A 24717-nucleotide genomic window follows, 5' to 3' on the forward strand; every position below is an offset into this window, starting at 1 on the left:
TCGCCCTTCCAGTTTAGCCGTTTGCAAACTCTCTTTCAAACTTCTGTTAAATTGTTTGATTTCCCCATTGGCTTGAGGGTAATATAGGGATGACCTTCTGTGTAAAATGTTCCTCTCTGCTTGAAAAGTTTCAAACTCCAGGGAAGGAAATTGACTACCATTATCTGAAACCAGTTCTTTGGGAAAAAGAAAAAGGAGTACTTGTGGCATCTTAGAGACTAACAAATTTATTAGAGCATAAGCTTTCGTGAGCTACAGCTCATTTCATTGGATGCATTCAGCATTCACTGATGAAGTGAGCTGTAGCTCACGAAAGCTTATGCTCAAATAAATTTGTTAGTCTCTGAGGTGCCACAAGTACTCCTTTTCTTTTTGCAAATACAGACTAACATGGCTGCTACTCTGAAACCAGTTATTTGGGGTAACCTTCCCTGCTAAAAACTGGAGAGGAACTTAATTACTGTAGCAGAAGAGATTTGCAATATAAACGCCACTTCAGGCCATTTACTTAAATAGTCTATTAAAATGATGACATAAATGCAGTCAATTGGAGCAGTATCAAAGGGTCCTACAATGTCAATAGCCACTTTTTCCCATGCAGATTCAGGAAGAGGAACAGGCTGTAATGGAGGGGACATGTCACTGTTGTCTTATCATACATTTGGCAAGTGACATAGGATTTTATGAGTGCTTCAGTTTGAGAGTCCATCCCTGGCCACCAATACAGATCCCGTAGTCGTTATTTGGTTCTGACAATTCCTTGATGAGTATCATGTGCCAGATGTATGAGTTTTTATTGTAATTCTTCTGGCACAAGTAGCCGGTATATACCTCATAGCACAAGTTCATCCCGAACTCTAAAAGAAGGCAGCAAAACTGGATCAAGGCTTTTAGGGTTACTGGGCCATCTCTTTGTCAGAAATCCCCATAGTTTTTGTTGAATTGGACACTCTGAACAAGCAGCTTGAAATTGTTCATTTGTAACTGCAGTTACAGTGCTTGTAATAAGCACAACTACTACATCCTCATCCTCCTGTGGACCATCTGGTGAAGGCAAAGGCAGGCGAGAAAGGCAATCAGCTACCACATTTTGGTTTCCAGGCTTATATTCCAGTTCATAATTGAAAGAGAGTAGTCTTGCAGACCATCTAGCAATACAATACCCTGCTCTTCCCAGTCCTTTCACGGTGAGCAATGTTGTCAAAGAGCTGTGGTCTGTGCGCAACTTGAACGTGCGGTCCCACAGGTAAGTTCTCCATTTTTCAGTAGCCCAGACACAAGCAAATGCTTCTTTTTCTACTGTAGAATATTTCCTCTCAGCATTACTTAGTGTCCTTGAAGCAAATGCAACAGTCCTCTCTGTGTTGTCCTCATGAAGTTGTGTGAGGACAGACCCAAGTCCATAATCAGAAGCATCAGTAGTTACAATTGTGGGCAATGCAGGAGTGAATAGTGCAAATACTGGACTATGTACAATCAAGTCTTTCACCGTTTTGAAACTAGCTTGTGCATCCGTTGTCCACACTAAGGTTGAACTTCTCTGTAGTAATTCCCATAACGGTTCAATGACAGAAGCATAATTGGGAATGAATTTTGCATACCAGGAGGTAAGACCCAAGAAGGAATATAAGGTTTGCATATCTGTTGGAGGCAGAGCATTTGAAATTACCAGGATATGATCTGGATCAGGTTTTAGTCCAGCCTGTGAAACTGTATGCCCCAGAAAGGAGAGTTCAGTTTGTCTAAATTTGCATTTGGATCTATCTGCTGTGCTGATGCAGTTTAGTACAGACTGCAGGTTATTGTCATGCTCCTCAGAAGTATTTCCAAACACAAAAATATCATCCAGATAGCACTGAACTCCATGTTGATTCTTCAGCATTAATGACATCATTTTTTGGAAGGCACTTGGGGCAGATGCGAGACAGCAAATGTCTAGAACAATTCATTGATGAAAATAATGAATTCACCAAGTGATGGTACACTCTTTAAGTTTAATGCAGCCAATGGAAATCTCTCCCATCTAGACCTGGGAATTGTGTCCCTAGTGCAGCTGGAAAGTCAACAAAGAGAAGGGAATGGGAAGTGATCACTTCCCTGTATTTATAGTATATCACAGTAAAGGCAATGTTGAGGATGGAGGAATATTTAATACTTGGAATATTAAAAAAAAGCAAACTGGGATCTGTTTAAAAACAAAGTAGTGAAAATATTAATGAACAATGTATAAGTGATGACACTGCAGAATCTGGTAGCCATAAGGGCATCATGATGGCTGCAAAGTTACCTATACCTAAGATTTCAAGTCACCCTAAAGGTAGAAACAATGTATCATAAGGTAATGAGGAGTGCAAAAAGCAATTAAAGAAAGGAACAAGGCATATAAGAAAATGAAACATACAAGGAATTGTGTGTACTTAATGAAATATAAAAGAAACAAGGCAAGTGCACAAAGGGTTATTAAAAAGTGGGGGGGAAAGAAAGCTGGAAAGAGTTCTGTGAGAAAAATGCCACTCACCTGTCTCAACAGTTGGGAGAACTTGGTGGTGAAAGGGAGACAGTCACAAAAGACAATAGGTAACTCCTCCCCCCAGGAGTCTCTGGGACCCATTGGCTAGCTGAGGGAGAAGGGTGCTGATTGGCCAGCATTCCCCAGCTCCGAGGATTTAATCTTGTGCAGGGGCCATGTGAAGCCTCTTTTAGCTCCATTCCAGCAGCCCCACCTGATCTAGGAATGGGAATCCAGCCAGAAAGATGCTGCAGATCTAGCCAATCACCTGTTTTGGGGGTCAGGAAGCAATTTTTTCTCCCATGGGCCTATTGGCAGAAGACCAGGGAGTTTTTTGCTTTCCTTATAGCACCTTCCCCCACAGTAAGTTAAGTAGGAATGTGCTTAGTACCTAATTGAAGTACTGGGGTTGAGCTGTTCATTCATCGCAACTTGTGGCCAGTTTCCTGTATGGTTAAAAGAATACAATGAATGTTCCCAGAGGTAAAAGACCTGGGATTTTGATGGTGGCCCTTGGGCTCATGGGATAGGGTGAGACCTTGTGGCCTTTGCAAGACAAGGTCAGATCGTGTGGGCCAAGGTCCTCACCCTTCTGCACCCTCTGTCCCACATTTTGTGTGTGTGTGTGTGGGGGGGGAATTGGGGAGGGATAGCTCAGAGATTTGAGCATTGGCCTGCTAAACCCAGGGTTGTATGTTCAATCCTTGAGGGGGCTAGTTAGGGATCTGGGCCAAAAATTGGGGATTGGTCAGGCTTTGAGCAGGTGGTTGGACTAGATGACCTCCTGAGATCCCTTCAAGCCCTGATAGTCTATGAGTCCTGTAACCCCTGCATTTGAACAAATGAAATGCTATAGGAGAGTATGGGCAGGTAGTGCCTCTCCCATGTGTTAAAGTTTAATAAGCCAATGGGAGCTGTGGAGCTGGCACTCGGGGGGGGGGCGGTGCATGGAGCCTCCCTGGCCACCCCTACATCTAGGGGCCGCAGGGACATGCCGGCCACTTCCGGGAGCCATGCAGAGCCAGGACACCCAGGGAGCCTGCCTGCCTTAGCAGGAATTTTAATGGCCCAGTCAGCAGTGCTGACTGGAGCCGCCAGGATCCCTTTTCAACCAGACATTCCAGTCAAAAACCTGATGCCTGGCACCCCTGCCTGAACCTGACTATGAACGTCTCTGCTACTCTTAGCCTTAGGCTTGCCCCTGCTTTGACCCTTGGTGCTTTTTGCCCTTGTTGGGACCCTGATAAATCAATCTACTTAAAAGGATTTCTGGAATCACCTTGGGTGTTGATAAGAAAGCAACGCTAATACTTTATAATGCATTAATAAGGTCAATCGTTGAGGATGGATGCCAAGCATTTGGTTCAGCATGAAAAACAAACCTAAAGAAGCTAGATTCCATCCAAGACTAGGCATTATGCATTGCTTGTGGTGCTTTCATCATGACCTCTTTGTGTGTAATGCAGATAGCTGCTGGTGAAGTGGCAGGAGACTGTTAAAATGAAATGATTGGACTTAACTTTTTTGGCAAAAGTCATAGGAAACAGGGAAGCTGGAAACACTAAGTAAATATATGAAGAATGCTGGTAATTCAGTGAACAATATGGAATGGGGAAACCAAAAATGCTTCATGTTAATAAGCTTAAAGTGTGGACAAAGAAACTAAGAGAAAAGAAATACCTAAAAGAAATGAGCCTTGGGGAAAACGCATTATAGGTGGAAAATCACCTCCTTCCCGATATAAATGTGGAACTACATCATGAAATTAAAAGGGGGAAAGGAGAGGTAAATGTATTAAACACTGCAAATTGATATATATGTGATAAAGGGTCAACCATATCTAAATATTTATGGATGGGTCTAAAGATGAGAAAACCTGGAGAGTGGAGATAGCATTCTATGTTCCAACATTTGAAATAAAGAAATCTATCAGACTATCAATTTTTGTAGTCACTATAATGACCATGCTAGCAGGGATACTGTTGCTGTTATATTGGATACTGGATGTGGGACCTACTCCAGGGATTTGGAGCAATCAAATTTTTCAATTGCTCCACTCCAGCTCCGCTCCGGCACCAAAAGTGACTGCTCCAGCTCCGCTCCGACTCCGCTCCGCGCTCCGCGCTCCAACTCACATTAATTTTTTTTTAACTAAATAAAAAAGTGCATACTGTAATTTTGGAAAAATATTATTTTTATTCAGAGTTTTAAAACAATTTAAATGTCATCAACAATGATACAAACTAGAATCATTCATAATTCATTCTGTAAAATATTATTGCAGCAATCAAGTCATCTTTCATAGCCTGCCGCAAATCATTTAAAATGAACTTTAAAGCAAAAAACAGATTTCAGAACAGCAGCCATGTTATTCTGTATTCACAAAAAGAAAAGGAATACTTGTGACATCTTAGAGTGGGGTGGGGGGGAGATAACATGGGGAAATAGTTTTACTTTATGTAATGACCCATCCATTCCCCGTCTCTATTCAAGCCTAAGTTAATTGTATCCAGTTTGCAAATTAATTCCAATTCAGCAGTCTCTCCTTGGAGTCTGTTTTTGAAGTTTTTTTGTTGAAGGATAGCCACTCTCAGGTCTGTAATCGAGTGACCGGAGAGATTGAAGTGTTCTCCAACTGGTTTTGGAATGTTATAATTCTTGACATCTGATTTGTATCCATTTATTCTTTTACGTAGAGACTGTCCAGTTTGACCAATGTGCATGGCAGAGGGGCATTGCTGGCACATGATGGCATATATCACATTGGTAGATGCGCAGGTGAATGAGCCTCTGATAGTGTTGCTAATGTGATTAGGCCCTATGATGGTGTCCCCTGAATAGATATGTGGACAGAGTTGGCAACGGGCTTTGTTGCAAGGATAGGTTCCTGGGTTAGTGGTTCTGTTGTGTGGTGTGTGGTTGCTGTTGAGTATTTGCTTCAGGTTGGGGGCTGTCTGTAAGCAAGGACTGGCCTGTCTCCCAAGATCTGTGAGAGTGATGGGTCGTCCTTCAGGATAGGTTGTAGATCCTTGATGATGCGTTGGAGAGGTCTTAGTTGGGGGCTGAAGGTGATGGCTAGTGGCGTTCTGTTCTTTTCTTTGTTAGGCCTGTCCTGTAGTAGGTGACTTCTGGGTACTCTTCTGGCTCTGTCAATCTGTTTCTTCACTTCAGCAGGTAGGTATTGTAGTTGTAAGAATGCATGATAGAGATCTTGTAGGTGTTTGTCTCTGTCTGATGGTTTGGAGCAAATGTGGTTATATCGTAGAGCTTGGTTGTAGACAATGGATCGTGTGGTGTGATCTGGATGAAAGCAAGAGGCATGTAGGTAGGAATAGCAGTCAGTAGGTTTCCGATATAGGGTGGTGTTTATGTGACCATAGCTAATTAGCACCGTAGTATCCAGGAAGTGGATCTCTTGTGTGGACTGGTCCAGGCTGAGGTTGTTGGTGGGATGGAAATTGTTGAAATCATGGTGGAAATCCTCAAGGGCTTCTTTCCCATGGGTCCAGATGATGAAGATATCATCAGTGTAGCGCAAGTAGAGTAGGGGCATTAGGGGACAAGAACTGAGGAAGCGTTGTTCTAAGTCAGCCATAAAAATGTTGGCATACTGTGGGGCCATGCGAGTACCCATAGCAGTGCCGCTGATTTGAAGGTTTACATTGTCCCCAAATGTGAAATAGTTATGGGTGAGGACAAAGTCACAAAGTTCAGCCACCAGGTTAGCCAGGACCTTATCGGGGATACTGTTCCTGACGGCTTGTAGTCCATCTTTGTGTGAAATGTTGCTGTAGAGGGCTTCTACATCCATAGTGGCTAGGATGGTGTTTTTAGGAAGATCACCGATGAATTGTAGTTTCCTCAGGAAGTCAGTGGTGTCTCGAAGATAGCTGGGAGTGCTGGGAGTATAGGGCCTGAGGAGGGAGTCTACATAGCCAGACAATCCTGCTGTCAGGGTGCCAATGCCTGAGATGATGGGGCATCCAGGATTTCCAGGTTTAAGGATATTGGGTAGCAGATAGAATACCCCACGTTGGGGTTCCAGGGGTGTGTCTGTGCGGATTTGTTCTTGTGCTTTTTCAGGGAGTTTCTTGAGCAAATGGTGTAGTTTCTTTTGGTAACCCTCAGTGGGATCAGAGAGTAATGGTTTGTAGAAAGCGGTGTTGGAGAGCTGCCTAGTAGCCTCTTGTTCATATTCCGACCTATTCATGATGACGACAGCACCTTCTTTGTCAGCCTTTTTGATTATGACGTCAGAGTTGTTTCTGAGGCTGTGGAAGGCATTGTGTTCTGCACAGCTGAGGTTATGGGGCAAGTGATGCTGCTTTTCCATAATTTCAGCCCGTGCACGTCGGCGGAAGCACTCTATGTAGAAGTCCAGTCTGTTGTTTCGACCTTCAGGAGGACTCCACCCAGAATCCTTCTTTTTGTAGTCTTGGTAGGAAGGTGTCTGTGGGTTAATAAGTTGGTCAGAGGTGTGTTGGAAATATTCCTTGAGTCGGAGACGTCGAAAATAGGATTCTAGGTCATCACAGAACTGTATCATGTTCGTGGGGGTGGAGGGGCAAAAGGAGAGGCCCCGAGATAGGACAGATTCTTCTGCTGGGCTAAGAGTATAGTTGGATAGATTAACAATATTGCTGGGTGGGTTAAGGGAACCACTGTTGTGGCCCCTTGTGGCATGTAGTAGTTTAGATAGTATGGTGTCCTTTTTCTTTTGTAGAGAAGCAAAGTGTGTGTTGTAGATGGCTTGTCTAGTTTTTGTAAAGTCCAGCCATGAGAAAGTTTGTGTGGAAGGTTGGTTCTTTATGAGAGTATCCAGTTTTGAGAGCTCATTCTTAATCTTTCCCTGTTTGCTCTAGAGGATGTTGATCAGGTGGTTCCGCAGTTTCTTTGAGATCATCAGCCACACTATCAGAGGCTTGTTCACCTGCGCATCTACCAATGTGATATATGCCATCATGTGCCAGCAATGCCCCTCTGCCATGTACATTGGTCAAACCGGACAGTCTCTACGTAAAAGAATAAATGGACACAAATCAGACGTCAAGAATTATAACATTCCAAAACCAGTCGGAGAACACTTCAATCTCTCCCGTCACTCGATTACAGACCTGAGAGTGGCTATCCTTCAAGAAAAAAACTTCAAAAATAGACTCCAAGGAGAGACTGCTGAATTGGAATTAATTTGCAAACTGGATACAATTAACTTAGGCTTGAATAGAGACTGGGAGTGGATGGGTCATTACATAAAGTAAAACTATTTCCCCATGTTATTTCTCCCCCCCGACCCCACCCCCCACTGTTCCTCAGAGGTTCTTGTTAACTGCTGGAAATGGCCCACTTTGATTATCACCACAAAAGGTTTTCCTCCCCCCCCACTGATAATAGCTCATCTTAAGTGGTCACTCTCCTTACAGTGTGTATGATAAAACCCATTGTTTCATGTTCTCTGTGTGTGCATATAAATCTCCCCACTGTATTTTCCACCAAATGCATCTGATGAAGTGAGCTTTAGCTCACGAAAGCTTATGCTCAAATAAATTTGTTAGTCTCTAAGGTGCCACAAGTACTCCTTTTCTTAAAGCAAAAAACAGTTGCTCTACACTAGCTTGAGTTGTTGTCATGCTCAAATCAATTCTACAGGCAGCCTGAATGCAGTGTGGGTAGCTGTGAATGGCCTCAAAAACAGACTTAACTTTTAGCCTACCAATAGACTCCATTGCCTCACAATCTTCCCGAAATTTTCTCTCGAGTAATGCTTCATTACAATTATGAATCAGAGAAGCTCGCAGGCGTCTTTCTCGTTTATCCAATTCCTTTTCAAAGGCGTCATCTTCTGAAGAATTGGTGCTTGAATTATCTCCATTTCCCTCTGATAGTTGAAGACGTCTCAGGGATGGAGGCTCAAACAAGTTCAGAATAGAGACGGAAGTTTGAGAACAGCCTGCTATTTCTGAAGGATGTGAACTTTCCAAAACCGCAAATTCGATTGTTGATGACTCCTTTTGTTGTGTTTCATTTTCTTCAACCTGTTTCGCCAAGTTCAAATGTAGCAATAGATTTTGTTTTTCGAGTTGTCGAGCAATGTCAAGGAGCCCTTCCTTTGCCTTTGGTATTTCCTTTGAGGTAAGAAGAATCCGATACCGTGGGTCAACATAAACTCAAGCAAGAAAATGAATATTGTCAAAAAGCTTCTCTTCGCGTTTCTGCATGGAGGATAGAATTCCTTCTGCAGTTTGTCCACCATTTTCTTGCAAGAATTTTGACAGTTTTCACCATTCCTTCATTAAAACTCCTGGGGTTACATCGACAGCTTGAAGATTCGCAGTTGTTTGCTTTGGCTTTGCCAAGAGGTCTCACAGGTTCTTCACTTCGTCCCATTCAGCTTTTGTTAACTTGAGTTCTCTTGTTCCAGCAGCAGCCACTTGTTCACAGTAAGATTGAAAAATGAGAAGCCGATCAATCATCACAAATGTTGAACCCCAGGAAGTCACAGTATCCAATGATTGAGTTATCCCATGTAGATCAAGCAGAACACTTTGAATACTTGGGGTTTGTAGTTTGACAACGACTCGTCAAATTTTTGCCAGAAATTACTTCGCATGTTCTTGTTCAGTCCATCACAGATTGCCAACTGAAGGGTGTGAATATCACACCTCATCAGCTGGACTTTTGAGTTGTCCTCATGAAGCCATGTTGGAAGTATGAGGTTAGGGTCATTAACCCATTGAGTAGTGGCATCCATGTTGAGTTCGATTTCATCCATTCCTTTAGTTCCTTCATCAGGCAAAATAGTTTCAGTTCTGTCCACATCTCCGTTCTCAGAGGTAGAAATGGTTTCATTTTCCTCGCTGAAATTTTTGACGGCACAAGTCATGTTTGCTGGATTGTCAACACAGATGCTCAGCACTTACATTTCACTGATCCCAAATTTTTCTAAAATAGCTTTTACTTGACTTTTCACATACAAAGAATTGTGACACCCTTCAGTGTCGATTATGTCCAAGGTTTTTACCACCGCTTTATCTTTTCCTTCTTCATAGTACTGAGCATTGATTGCAAGGAAATTTCTGTTTCCACGGGTTGCTGCATCCATTTTCAGGTAGCACAATTTTTGCTCCAAAGCTTTCTTGAGCTCTTCACAACCAGACTCAACTGTCCTGACAACTAAATGACGAACCGCATGTGTGCCCTGTCGAAACGCCAAGCTGCCGACCCCTTTCACCTGCAATTTTTTGGAATCCTTTGTTCTTTAGCCTGAAGGTAGTGAGCGGTGTTGAACTCAAGCAAACCATTTCCATCAGCCCTTCATGTAAAGTATTGGCATCCATGGTGACTGTAACCTTTGAGGACTTCAAATATGAGTCAAGTTTTGTTTGCTCAATTTTGGGTTTCTTTGAAGATGAAGCTCCGCAAAAAATCTTTTCTTCAGGAGTTTTCAAAGAGCCAGATGAACATCGTTTAGCCGCATCAGCTTTCTGTTTTGCCTCGTCTTCCTGGTCCTTTTTTTGTAGCCAGAGCCGCATAGTTTTCAGGATGGTTACGTTTTACATGCTGCCAAAGGTTGAAACATTTCACGGCACTTGCTTCACTTGTCTTGAAGCTACATGGTTTGAGCTCGCCATTCACTTCCTTTTCTACCATGCACGTTGCCGATTTCTTCTTGGCTTTTCCCAAAAGCCCAAATTTGGGCTTTTCAAATTCAAAAGAAAAGACACCGTTGAGATCCTTTTCCATAAATCGGCTGTCAATCATGGGGGGGGCAGATTTGCTTTTTTTTTGTTGAAGCCATGACCAAATCTTCTTGTGCTGCTACTGCGTCCAAATGTTTCTTGTTATGATCTCTGAAAAGCAATGAACAAAAGCATTACATTTTTTTATAATGTACCTGCTTGTGATGTCTTAACCACTTAAGGTACTTTGAATTTATTTTGGATTTTCTGGACAAAAATGATTGCATTTTCTTTTTACACAAGATTATTATTAAAGTATATTTTAATATTTTAACATGTTTCTTGCAGTTTTAATGAAGTAAGAAATATTTTAAAATACATAATTAATATAATTTTTTATTTATAAATTGCAAGTTAGTTTTTCTTATGAAATTTTGTGGTTAAAATATTCTAAATATTTTCCACATTTTAATTAATATCTCAAAAACGCTTTATATAGATATATCAATGAAATTTGATATGTGCTGTAGCGTTAGTACATGCTATCGCTGTTCTACAACATTAATTGTTGGGAAGTAACGAAGCTACACGTTACAAGGTTGAAAATAAACTTTAACAGGAAAGTGAATTCAAATTGCAAGCACAGTCCTTTTAGTAAAGAGAGCAAATTTTTGGAAATATGAAAAATTTGCTTCATCAGCCTGAATAGATTATACAAGATAGAGCAAATAACAGGTTCTCTCTTGTATAATGTTTCCAGCCTGTTGAAGGAAAAACATATTTCCGAAAATTTGCTCTCTTTACTAAAAGGACTTTGCTTGCAATTTGAATCCGCTTTCCCATTAAAGTTTATTTCCAATGTTCTATCATACAACATCATTCAAATAAAATTATTTAAACTCCAGGCGTCATGAACAGTGGGGACTGGGCTAATTTTATTTAATATTTTTTAAATCTTTGACTATTTAACAGATACAACCCTGGAATATGATTTAATGCTAAAACATGAATTAAAATGGTACTCTTAATTTATTTTGTATAAGTAACCGTTTCTGAGAAAACTGTTTAAAAATTTTAATCTGCTTAGATGCTTAGAATGATACAAACAATTTTACTTATTACTTATTTTTCAACTTTGGAACCATAAATTTTAAATGTAATAATAAATAATAACCAAAATTATTAACTTATTATGGAGCATAATATTACCGCTCGTAGCCAGAGACAGTTGACGACAAGCCTTTCTAGAAATATGAAATAAAAACGACTAACCGCCAGTTCAGGACACCTATGATTTAAATAATTTTGGATAATGTAATATGGTGGCACATACTAACACTAAGACACAGACATAATTTCATTACTTTATATTAAAGCATTTTTGAGATATTAATCAGAAATTAACTTTTCATCAGCTCCTTGAAGGGACTGTAGCTCCCTTAGGAAGAACTTTAGGACACGTATTCACAGAAACGTTATTTCTTAAAATGACCTAAGGATTCACCCCCAAAGTTGTGTTGGACATTTTCCAATCACTCTGAATATATCACAAAAATCACTCCTAATTCATGCAAAAATGTTTCCTGTATATTTATATGCCTGATGCACGCAACTTTTTCAGTAAATTTAAAATTACAAACAACGCTACCAAAAGACCGTTGAACAGATAACATATAAAATAAGTCTGCCAGAATGATATGGGAGCATGTACAAATGAACAAACATACCGGTAATGGGAGTCCGTTTGAGAAATGAGTTTAAGTGGTTAATATCTCTTGCGATATCTGAATATATCAATAAACAAAAACATTATTTTTTTCCAATATACCTGTTGGTGATATCTTAAATGTTGCGTCTTGCGTCACACTTTTCCATAATCACAGCACTCGGTGTGTCTCGTTGATCAACCCTTACAAAAGAAGTATCAACACATACTAATCTAACTATCTAACTAATCTATGCGAGTACGTACTTGCCTAACCTTGGCAATATCTCCAAAAAACTTTGTAATTTTGTATCTGTACATTAAATCTTGATTTCGGCCAAAGTGAGAATAACTGTGAAATATTATGTAAAGTGGTAAAGTAGATGTTAATATCAATTGTTATACAAGCTGAAACTTTTTGACACCTTTAGGACTGTCTAGCTAAACATCATTCATTTTGGATTGAAAATGAAAAAAAAAACTGGAGCAGTGGAGCAGTCAAGATTTTCTGTGCTCCAGCTCCATTCCAGCTCTGGGCAAAAACCTGCAGCTCCACTATGCCGCACTCCAGCTCCAGGCTCTGCTCCAAAGTCCTGCCTACCTCCATTGTCATCTTGTCAGATTTACTATCAGGACTACTGGCAGTCAAAAATTGGAATTCAGATGGCAGAAATGATATAATTAAGGAAATATTATTATTAGCAAAAGTGTCACAGATGGGAGTATCCATTTGAAATAGCGTGGATCCCATTGCATGTTGGGATAGCAGGAAAAGAGATGGCAGTCAAACATAAGAACATACAATGGCCATAGTGGGTCAGACCAAAGGTCCATCAAGCCCATTATTCTGTCCTCTGACAGTGGCCAATGGCAGGTGTCCCAAAGGGAATGAACAGACAGGTTATCATTAAGTGATCCATACCCTGTCACCCAATCCCAGTTTCTAGGAACAGAGGCTAGGGATACCATTCCTGCCCCTCCTGGCTAATAGCCATTGATGGACCTATCTTCCATGAATCTATCTAGCTCCCTTTTGAACCCCGTTATAGTACTGGCCTTCACAACACCCTCTGGCAAGGAGTTCCAGAGGTTGACAGTGCGTTGCGTGAAAAAATACTTTCTTGTGTTTGTTTTAAACCTTCTACCTATTAATTTAATTTGGTGGTCCCTTGTTCTTGTATTATCAGAAGGAGTAAATAACTTCCTTATTTACTTTCTCTATACCACTCATGATTTTACAGACCTCTATCATATCCCCCCTTAGTCACCTCTTTTCCAAGCAGAAAAGTCCCAGTCTTATTAATCTCTCGTCATATGGAAGCCATTCTATACTCCTAATAATTTTTGTTGCCTTTTTCTGAACCTTTTCCAATTCCAATAATCTTTTTTGAGATGGAGCGACCACATCTGCACGCAGCATTCAAGGTATGGGTGTACCATGGATTTTTATAGAGGAAATATGATATTTTCTGTCTTATTATCTATCCCTTTCTTGATGATTCCCAACAAAAGCAACAAAAAATGCTGTAACAAATGGAACAATTTATACAGAGATCCTCTGAGCAGGAGTTTAAAAATCTGATTAAAAATGAACTAAGAGGAGTGGCAGGAAGCGAAGACAAAAGAAACAAGGTGGGAAAGATTTCATAAAGCATGCCCTAGAATTGAAAATGCTGACCTACTACAAGAACCTGAGAGGGAGTGAGGTAGCTCTACTCTAAATACTTGCAGGACACTAGCTTAAACGGTAACATGGCCTTTATGAAGAAACACAAAGATGGGCTGTGTGAGACATACAAAGGCAAAGAAATGGCTGATCACATTCTCTAGGAGTGTAAAAAGTGCAATGTTGATGAGGGATTTTATATGACAAACTCAGGCACCTAAAAATGACAAATTTTACACTAAAATACCTAATAAGAACATCAGGAGAATGGGGTACCACAAAGAAAGCAATATTAATGTTTTTTAAAATACTGGGGAAAGAGGGACAGTAACTATATATCATAAAATTCCAGCAGCTGGTGGTTATCCACTCAGAACGTCAGTCCGCTACACCATAAAATACAAGAAGAAGAACAGAGCAGACACTGGCTGGGGGGCTGCCATGCTGAACTTTCTTGACAGCTCAGTTAGAAAGGGTGCTTAGCTGAAGGAAACTGGGAAAGGCCATACAGCTGACTTAAATTATGAAGCCCAGCTCTAAAAAAAGGGCTGAGGGGAGCTCCTGTTTGAAAGAGGCAGATAGATTTCCCTAAGGCAAGTGGCCTGAGACACCTGCTAGTAAAGGGTAGCCTGAAGCCTAATTAAAGAAAAGGCTCCAGGTGAGGGAAAAGCTTGTACAGGCATTAAAGCTGGCTAAACTTCAACGCAGGTCTAGAGGGAAGAACTAGAGAACTTGATTAACAGAACCCAGCTCCTTACTTATGTTTATGACTATTGTTAATTAATAAGGCTGTTAGAAGAGGGGTTCCTTGTTGAAATTTTGTCTGGACTGACTGTAACCCAGCTGAAGAGAAGAGAGGCTGAGCCCACCTGTCATGCCATGCCTAACTGGAAAAGGGGTGCTTTGGTTGATCTCCTTGTTATCACAATTATATTTTCAGTTGCCTCTAGTTCTTTAATTGTTGAGTGCTCTGTGGTGGAGAATATGCATGCTGCTTTGGTTGAATTGACACAAGAAACTGAATGTTCTTTTACATAGGTTGATTGTTTCCTTTTCTCAATCACCCAATTCTTCTCTGCAGCTAGGGTTTAGTAAATCATATGTACCCAAAATACCTGTCAGAAGCACTGTAGAGGTTTTTATTGATAGTGTAGTTATGCTTGAGCCTCAGATGTTACTCCTATGTACTAAAGTTGGATTATGTTGTCATATAGTTTTATAGGTTGGCTTCTTATTGGTGTAAAAGGTCCAAAGAGCTTTTCTTCTGAAGTCAGCAGGAAGTACTCCAATGCTTTTTTTTTTTTATGATGCTGAGGAATGTACAGTTCAATGTGTACTCTGTCTCTAAGTTTCAAATTCATTTTGATAGTTTTTGTTTTTTAATCAATATTTTTACCTTGGTATACAGGTTGATTTGTAAAACCAAGTATTTGCAATATGTCTCTAGTAACTGAAGATTTCTTTAAACCCCATTTTGTGTGGGTAATAGACTAGATCCACAGAGCAGGTATTTTATGTCTCAAGTGTTTAGAGGAGGTCCCAGGCTTGAGGATTAGAGTAGACATCCCTGTCTGTCTTCTCCTTCTTGTTTGAAGGCCTCTGTATGCATATGTTTGTTGGTGAACTGGTATAGACATTTAATTGTTATGTTTTTCCACTGGTTTTGCTTTTGTAGCCGTTTAAAGTTCAGACCTTAGTGTCAAATGTTGTCAAAATGTTTTGAAAAATCTGCAAAGCAGGCCACTATTTTCCATTGTCAAGTACCTTGGGTTTGTTTACTGCTCTGTTTTGGTGTTTATATTATCTGGCCACATGATTTCTTCAGCTTCAGTTTATGGGATTTCTTTCAGTTTTTATGTTTACATTGGTTTGCCTAATAGAGTTTGGTACACTCTATTCCCAGTGTTTTTATGAGAATGTCAATTTGCTTTTATGACAGGTTTCAGAGTGGTAGCCAAGTTAGTCTGTATTGGCAAAAAGAACAAGGAGTACTTGTGACACCTTAGAGACTAACAAATTTATTTGGGCATAAGCTTTCCACTGCATGCATCTGATGAAGTGGGTTTTAGCCCACGAAAGCTTATGCGCAAATAAATTTGTTAGTCTCTAAGGTGCCACAAGTACTCCTCATTCTTTGTTTGCTTTTAGCTTTTCAAGCTGGATTTCTTCTGGAGTTGTTTTTTTTTCTTTGAAGTTTGTCCAGATTTTACTATTTATATTTATTGGGTTTGAAAATGTTTTTGTATATAACTTTTTTTATCTGATATAATTTTGTTTCTAGGTTTGTCTGGTATTTGTTTCTATCGAGTGTTGGTTTGTTGGTGTGTGTGTGTGTGTGTTTGTGTCAGTTTCTTATTCATATAATTGATTTGAAATTTCTCAGTGGTTCATGCTGAACATTGCATACATCTTCTGTGTCTTTTTGACTGGGTGAGTCCTTTACTTTGCTGTGGTTTTTTTGAGTCCTAGTCAAAGAACTTTTCTAGTTTTCTCCCTCTTTCTGAGCAACAGTTCTGGATCTGGTTGTGAGCGGTGGGATTGCTTTGGGACACTCTTCAGGGGTTTGTAGATTTTTATTTATTTAATCTTGCCACTAAAAAATAAAAAAGTCTCTTGTGCAGGGATGTATCTGTCTGGAGTTCGAGGGATGGCATCGTCAGCGTCCCTTCATAATTCTCCTGTGTCCCCATAAAAGCTTATTTTGGGGGTCTATGCAGTTTGGCAGAGTCTGTCAGGGGAAGGAGCTTCTCTGGATTTGATCTTTGCCCTGTGGGACGTGCCTGAGGCCCGGCCCTGTGGCATGGGCAAAGCATTAGCCTGGCGCTTGCTCGGTAGAAGGCGGGGCCGCTTCCTCCCCCTGCTCGGGGCGGGCCCTGGGAGGCCCATCGCCTTGTGCAGGGGGCGGGGTGCTGAAGCCGCCGGTCCTGTGCTGGGGGCGGTGCTCCCGCCGGCCAGTTCCTGCTTGAGCGGCGAGGCAGGCGGGCAGCATGCTGAGGCGGCCGGGGCCCGGGCTGGGCTCCGCGCCGCTCTCGCTGCTCCTGTGCTGGCTGCGCCTCTGCCTGGCCGGCAGCAGGGCGGCCCCGCACCTGGTGGTGGTGCTGGCCGATGACCTGGGCTGGCACGACGTGGGCTGGCACGACTCCCTCATCCGCACCCCGCAGCTGGATGCGCTGGGGGCGGGCGGGGTGCGGCTGGAGCGCTACTACACGCAGCCCCTGTGCACCCCGTCCCGCAGCCAGTTGCTCACCGGCAGGTACCAGGTAGGGCAGCAAACCCCGTCCTAGCGCCGGCTGGGCGGGGCCCCGGGGGCGGGCAGGGGCTCCCCGGAGTTGGCGGCGTGTGGCACTGGCTTGCCCCTCAGCTACCTTGGTGGGAAGGGCTCTCCCGGTCCCTCTAAGCCCTCCCCAGTCTCAGCAGGGCGGCTGCAAGTCTGTACAAAGCTCTCCCCGAGGGCCGTGCTGCTGCTGCCGCCCCCCGCTGGCAGCGTGAGGCGCTTCTCTCCGGTGGCGGTGCCTTCCCCCGTCCCAGCCAAGGGTGACCCTTTCAAAAGCTCCTAAGCTCCACTGGTTGTAGGGCTACGTTGCTAAAGGTATTTAGGCAGCTAAAGATGCAGGGAGGCACCTCACGGGGGTTTTGAAAGGCCCAAATGATTTTTAGACGATGGGATTTAGGCTCCTGAAAAATGTACCCCGAGTTCTCTGAATACGTTGGCTAAGTCCAACAGAATTAATGGAAATTATTATTATTATTTTTAGAGCCATGTGCAGAGGAAGAAATAACAAACCCTCACAGGAATTTGGGCTCTTTTAGTAAAGATGACAGCGTATAGTGACAGATCATATAGACTCATCTGGGTGGGAGAGCCCTCTAGTGGGTTCTTGTAGTGTCTCCCTCTGCATGGTGGCAGGGTTGTATTGTAGTAGACCAGGATGGGCAATAATTTGGGGGGGGGGGAGGGGGCACTCCATGAATTTTGGTAAGTTGTCATGGGCCACACATTCATACTATATGAATGGCAAAGGTGTTGGGTCTGGATGCAGGGGGGAGCTCCAGGCTGGTGCAGAGTGTTTGGGGTGCAGGAGAGGGTGAGGAGTGTGGGTTCTGGGAGGGAGTTTGGTGTAGGAGGAGACTCCAGGCAGGGGACTGGGGTGCAGGGTCTGGGAGGGAGTTTGGGTGCAGGAGGGGGGTTCTGATCTGGGGTTGGGGTGTGGGAGGGGGTGTGAGATGCAGGCTCTGGCCTGGAGGTGCTTACCACAGTCAGCGATGCAGCAGGACTCGGGCAGGCTGCCTGCCATAGCCCCATGCTGCTCCCAGAAGTGGCTGGCTACTTCACTGTTGGCTTAGCTATTTTAGAAAAATGGACTAATGGTAGTGAACACACCCATTTAGCTTTGACCTTTTTTTCTAATGTTGATGTTGCAACACATTTTACTTAACTGAGTAGATCAAAGTATACCCTATATACTGAATTTTGGTAAAAATGTTGCATCATGTCTGTATAAGGAAAAAGGTCAAGACTAGCTAACACACTCTGACCTATTCCTGAGCTGTTAGTGTAACAAAAACCAAACTACAACAGTTTTCTTCCACCCGGATCCATCACATTGTCCTATCTGGGAATTTGAATATGTGATGGTGTGGAGCAGGCAGGGAGAGGAACAGAGAAAAGGCAGGTTGGAGAGGAGCAAAGGTGATCCCATGGTTCGTTAGCCATCCCTGGCCTGGACTCTGGATTTATGTACACCTCTACCTTCCAAAGTGCTGGGATAGGTAGTGTGGTGCCATTGGCTGCCCCAGCCTATCATGCACGCACACCTCCTTTGTAACATGAACATGCTATCCTAACAAGGGTATATGCTGCAAAGAGAGGCTGATCCCTGACTGAAGTGAGCTGTAGCTCACAAAAGCTTATGCTCAAATAAATTTGTTAGTCTCTAAGGTGCCACGAGTACTCCTTTTTTTTTTTTTTTTTTTTTTTTTCTTTCCCCCTGTCTCCCAAGTAGGAGACAAGCCACACATCGCTTTGTGCCTCATTTTCACCCCTTAATGTAAATATTTTGGAAGTGCTTGTGACTTTGTACAGACTTGCAAAGGAGGGATGCTGTCTCATAGTGTTCTCTTCCTTCTTTGGGGCTCCTGGCTCGCTCTTTGAGGGATTTTTTTTGTGACTTTTGACTCCTCTGCATTGTACAGTGGCAGAGACCATTTATCTTAAATGCACGAATAACTTTAATTTTAAATTTTGATTTGTTACATCAGCTATTAAAAAAAAAAAAATAAAAATTGGACTAACACAAAAATGACTTTAGAACCAAGCCATAGACAATGATAACGTTCTCTTGTCTAGGTATCTTTGTAGAAGCCAAGTCACACAGATTGATTTACCCTTCTATAAAATGTCAGAAATCTGCTTCTCTTTCTGTGCCCGAGACACAACATGACAAATTAAAAAATGTCGTCTTTAATGCAGGACTAGACTTTATGTTGAGGTCATAATGAATACTCTACATTTGAAAGTCTTCTTCCTCCCTCTTTCCCTGACTCTTCAAACTTAGAGGTCCTGTTTATAGCTTGGCTCAGATATAAAGCCACATTTTGATTACTCAAATTCACCTACACTGGGGGGGGAGGGGGTGAAAACACTTGCATGGAGCCTTGCATCATCCATCAGAATTACAGAAAAATGGGCATAGCCATGTGGGATTAGAGCAGTGGTCTATCTAGTCCAATGGTCTCCAATCTTTTTACGCACAAGATCACTTTTTGCATTTAAGATCAACCCAGAATCTACCCCGCCTCTTCCCTGAGGCCCTACCCTGCACACTCCATTCCCCCCTTCCCCTTGCTCACTCACTCACTTTCACGAGGCTGGGACAGGAGATTGGGGTGCAGGAGGGAGTGCAGGCTCTGGGCTGAGGCCTAGGGGTTCAGAGTGTTGGAGGGGGCTCTGGGCTGAGCTGGGGGTTGGGGTGCAGGAGAGGGGTGCAAGCTCTGGGAGGGAGTTTGGATGCAGTAGGGGGCTCCAGGCTGAGACAGAGTTGGGGTGCAGGTGAGGGGTGTGGACTCTGGGAGGGAGTGCTCTAATGTGGCTTGTGTAGTCACAGCATAGTGCTCAGAGCTCTTAAAAAAAACAAAAAAACAAAAAAAAAACCCCACTTCCACGAGGGGAATAGCTACCAGCGCTAGGAGTGTGGCTACACTGGCACTTTACAGCACTGAAACTTGCAGTGCTCAGGTTGTGGTTTTTCACACCTCTGAGCGAGAAAGTTGTAGCGCTGTAAAGTGACAGTGTAGACAAGCCCCTCAGCAATGCCCACTGAGACATGCCTGGACTTGTGTTTTCTAAGCACGTGGACTGAGTATAAAACAGATGCAGTGGTCACATGCTGGGCCTTTCTCCTTCACCCAGCTATGCTGCAAGCAACAAGGACACTCTGAAGACCCCAGCTGAGGGGACAGACTCAGATTTCAGGGGTGAAATCTGTATATTAAGGACTGCAATATCCAGTGGGTGAGAGAAACTGCTTAGTCTAGTTGTTGCCTAGTCTAATAAGCAAAAAGTCAGAGTTAGTTACCAAAAGAAATAAAATATAAGCATGCAGTCTAAACTCTCAACCCTATCACTTGATATCACTTAAAATCCACCTATTGTAGTTAATAAATTTGTTTAACTGTTTATCTTTACCAGTGAGTTTGTATGAAGTGTGGGGAAAATCTGCTCAGGTTTTGCAAAGGCTGGTGTATATCCCCTTTCCATTGATGAAGTGGTGAACCAATTAATAAATCTGCACTTTCCATCTTCCGCAGTGCAAGATGGTATATTCCTGAGGCACAGTGCTGGGGGGATGTGGCTCTGGTGTCTTTCTCTTTGTGATTCACGAGTGGCTCTGGGAGCACTTGTGCAATCTTGCTGGGTGTTGGGTCTCCACATGTGGTTGTGCTGAGTGATCCCAGTGCCTGGAGGGGTTTGTTGCTGGTCACTAGCATGGCATTGCGAGAGACAGCCCAGGCTGGAGAGAGTTCAGGGGTCACAGTGGTCCCACAGTCCCAGGCTGCACCCCAGGGATCCCATCAGTCACCATACTGAGTTTTTGGTTGGCTAAATAAACGTGCTTTCTTTACTAATGCTGGCTAGCCATCATCCAATTGTAAGCCAACAAGTAGTACAAAAATTTTATAGTTTCTTTCTTCGGAAGAAAGCGGGGGTTTTATCTGATCCCTGTGCAGGCAGTAAAGTACTTCTAGAGTCTTCTAGCAAATGCTTTATGTAAGATGGAATTGTGAGACTCCAGACTCATTTTATGTGTACATTTTTAAATATTGATACAATGCTTTCATAGCATACATTGCCATCATGCTGTAACTAATACCTGCATTGGGTTTATTTTTCCAAGATCCATACAGGTTTACAACACCAAATAATTTGGCCTTGCCAGCCCAGCTGTGTCCCACTGAATGAGAAACTCCTGCCTGAACTGCTGAAGGAAGCGGGATATGTTACCCACATGGTAGGGAAGTGGCATCTAGGCATGTACAAAAAAGAGTGCCTCCCAATCCACAGAGGATTTGATACTTACTTTGGTAATGGCCAGATTTACTACTTTTTTTTTTTTAAAGCACTTTTACTAACCATATTGAAAGGGGAAATATTTTTTTAACAACAAACTCAAAACTAACATATAGCCAGTAAAACAATGTTTGTGCTGTTTCAGCACATACCAAAATAGTTTTCTAATTTAGCAGACTACACTTGATAGATAAATGTTGATATCCAAAAGCCTATTGCTGAAAATCATCTGATTTTTTTTTTTTAAACCCACAGAGGCAAATATTTATATTTTTAAGCTCCACATTTAACTTGTCCGATTGTGCTCAGTTACTCCACATGTTGCATGAGTGCGCTCTTGGAGGGAGCTTTAAACTGAAATTTTCATGCGTCTAGGTTTAGGTCAGACTTCTAACATAATTGTAGTTTGTGTATTGCTTTTTTAATAGTAGTGTCTTAACTAGAAAAAGCAATAGGCATTTTACCAGATGTAGTCATTTTTTTATATATATTTTCTAAATACAATATATAGTTCTTAAATTCATTAAGCACTCAGATACTACAATGATCAAGGTGTTACAAGAACCTAGATTAAATTACATTTTTAAAAAATGGAACTTTTAAAAAATGGAAGTTAAAGGAACTTGAGAGTTGCAAAGTTAAGCACTCAAAACTTAGGCACTGCCAGAATTAGGATATCTGTGTAACTTTAATTTGGCCCTGTTATGAGTATGCATTACAATACAGTCTTTAATTGCATGAGCTCATATTGTTTTTCACAGGACTCCTGCCTCATTAAGTGACTGGTTAGTTATTAAATGTTTCCTTTTTATCTTCCACATTTCATATGTGACTCCAGGCCTTGATGCACAACATCCAAACACTGCACTGAGTACAAAACTATTTACTTTCTCCTGGGTTTTCTGTGATGCTCTCACCGAAGTATCTGAGTGCTTCATGAACATTAATGAATTTATTTTTGCAACACCCCATGTCACGTTAGGTCAAGTTACCTGTGAGGTGGGGATAATACTGCCTCATTTTGCAGCTGGGGACTTGATGCACAGAGATTAACACAAATTGTCAAGTGTCTAATAATTTTGGGTGCTCGGTATGAGAGGGAGGTAATTTATTTTTCAGAGTTCTTAGCTATTTATATGTTCAAACCCTGATTCCAGTTGAGCTGTGAATGTTCAATGCTTCTGCAAATCTGGCCCCATCTGTCTCAGGCTGGGCCTTGCGAGAAACTGTCAGCTAGTGGTCCAAATCACTAGATGCTCTCCTTAAAAACAAAACCCCCATAATTTATTTCTTGTTTTCAAGAGCATATTTTTGATCTTTCCTTTAGAAAGCCCTTCCACTTCTTTCTTTGACATCCTCTGCATCTGTCGAGTTTTGCACATACACAGTATGGTATAGTTAGAAGTTGTTTGGCTAGACCTTTAGTGGTTTTTTTTGGAGGGTGGGGTGGTTGAGCAGAAGAAATGTTTTTGCTCAAAGTCCTGGATTTTGAAACTGAATCTGCCCCCCCACACTGAGCCTAAATTTGGTTGCCTTTAGGGTATGCTTTGCAACGTTCCCCTATTATTCTGGAGAATTTTTGGGTGGTAAAGTTGGGGCTGATTTAGGGATGAGATTGCAAAGGGTTTTTGAGACAATTTCATTCCTTCCAGTCAATGGGAGTTAAAGCTGTGCAGTACCTTTAAAATATTGGACCCTTGATGGAAGCAAAATTTGTAGGAGAGCCTTATTTTTGATCCTTAAGATCAGTAACTTATTCTATAAAAGAAAAGGAATACTTGTGGCACCTTAGAGACTAACAAATTTATTAGAGCATAAGCTTTCGTGAGCTACAGCTCACTTCATCGGATGCATTTGGTGGAAAAAACAGAGGGGAGATTTATATACACACACACAGAGAACATGAAACAATGGGTTTATCATACACACTGTAAGGAGAGTGATCACTTAAGATAAGCCATCACCAGCAGCAGGGGGGGAAAGGAGGAAAACCTCCTTCTTTTCCATGGGTCCTCAGCTCTCATCCCCAATGCCCCTACTCTACTTGTGCTACATTGATGACATCTTCATCATCTGGACCCATGGAAAAGAAGCCCTTGAGGAATTCCACCAGGATTTCAACAGTTTCCATCCCACCATCAACCTCAGCCTGGACCAGTCCACACAAGAGATCCACTTCCTGGACACTACGGTGCTAATAAGCGATGGTCACATAAACACAACCCTATATCGGAAATCTACTGACCGCTATTCCTACCTACATGCCTCTAGCTTTCATCCAGATCATACCACTTGATCCATAGTCTACAGCCAAGCTCTACGATATAACCGCATTTGCTCCAATCCCTCAGACAGAGACAAACACCTACAAGATCTCTATCATGCATTCCTACAACTACAATACCCACCTGCTGAAGTGAAGAAACAGACTGACAGAGCCAGAAGAGTACCCAGAAGTCACCTACTACAGGACAGGCCCAACAAAGAAAAGAACAGAACGCCACTAGCCATCACCTTCAGCCCCCAACTAAAACCTCTCCAACGCATCATCAAGGATCTACAACCTATCCTGAAAGACGACCCCTCACTCTCACAGATCTTGGGAGACAGGCCAGTCCTTGCTTACAGACAGCCCCCCAATCTGAAGCAAATACTCACCAGCAAACACACACCACACAACAGAACCACTAACCCAGGAACCTATCCTTGCAACAAAGCCCGTTGCCAACTCTGTCCACATATCTATTCAGGGGATACCATCATAGGGCCTAATCACATCAGCCACACTATCAGAGGCTCGTTCACCTGCGCATCTACCAATGTGATATATGCCATCATGTGCCAGCAATGCCCCTCTGCCATGTACATTGGCCAAACTGGACAGTCTCTATGTAAAAGAATAAATGGACACAAATCAGACGTCAAGAATTATAACATTCAAAAACCAGTTGGAGAACACTTCAATCTCTCTGGTCACTCGATTACAGACCTAAGAGTGACAGGTTTCATAGTAGCAGCCGTGTTAGTCTGTATTCGCAAAAAGAAAAGGAGTACTTGTGGCACCTTTAGAGACTAACAAATTTATTAGAGCATAAGCTTTCGTGAGCTACAGCTCACTTCATCGGAATGCATTCCGATGAAGTGAGCTGTAGCTCACGAAAGCTTATGCTCTAATAAATTTGTTAGTCTGTAGTGCCACAAGTACTCCTTTTCTTGTTGCGATTAGAGACTAACACGGCTGCTACTATGAAACCTTATTCTATAAAGAATTATTTTTCTTTCACCAGTTGGTGTCAGCAGTAGATCAGAAATCATCTCACAGTTCACATGGAAGGCATTCCTGTAATCTCTCTATTACCAATCTATAAATGTAAACTATACAATAATTCCAGTATTTATAGTATCTATTTAGATACAAGTGTTCTGTACTAACAAATACAGTTTACAAAACCATAACTAAGAGTTATTCTAGTTAGCTACATGACATGTGCATCATTTTAACACTAGTATCTTTGATTTATATGCATGCCGATTTATTTATAAAGTTATTGAACTACTTTTAAAAATGTTCTGGGTTTGTATAATTGATGTATA

The 24717-nt window shown here is 42.1% G+C and overlaps 1 protein-coding gene and 1 long non-coding RNA gene across 5 annotated transcripts in view; one reads left to right on the forward strand and one right to left on the reverse strand.

Moving 5' to 3' along the window:
• Window positions 1-3169: 3169 nt before the first annotated feature.
• LOC122460201 lies at window positions 3170-23679 on the reverse strand. The gene is made up of 3 exons (XR_006281337.1): window positions 23667-23679; window positions 12130-12132; window positions 3170-3328 (listed from the first exon to the last, which is right to left on the reverse strand). It is a non-coding gene; the product is annotated as an uncharacterized LOC122460201 (long non-coding RNA).
• The window catches only part of ARSB (arylsulfatase B), a 104766-nt gene continuing 96516 nt past the window's right edge, over window positions 16468-24717 (forward strand). For 2 of the 4 annotated variants that reach the window (XM_043514543.1, XM_043514544.1), the window contains exons 1-2: window positions 16497-16816; window positions 20951-21137. In XM_043514543.1, the coding sequence (XP_043370478.1) occupies window positions 16544-16816; window positions 20951-21137 (460 nt within the window). In that variant the 5' untranslated portion in view covers window positions 16497-16543. Of the gene's footprint in view, window positions 16817-20950; window positions 21138-24717 lie in introns of all 4 variants that reach the window. The other 2 variants (XM_038402063.2, XR_006281336.1) reach the window with 2 other exon arrangements.

Source organism: Dermochelys coriacea, chromosome 5 (genome assembly GCF_009764565.3).
Source record: "Dermochelys coriacea isolate rDerCor1 chromosome 5, rDerCor1.pri.v4, whole genome shotgun sequence".
Classification (NCBI taxonomy): Eukaryota; Metazoa; Chordata; order Testudines; family Dermochelyidae; genus Dermochelys; species Dermochelys coriacea.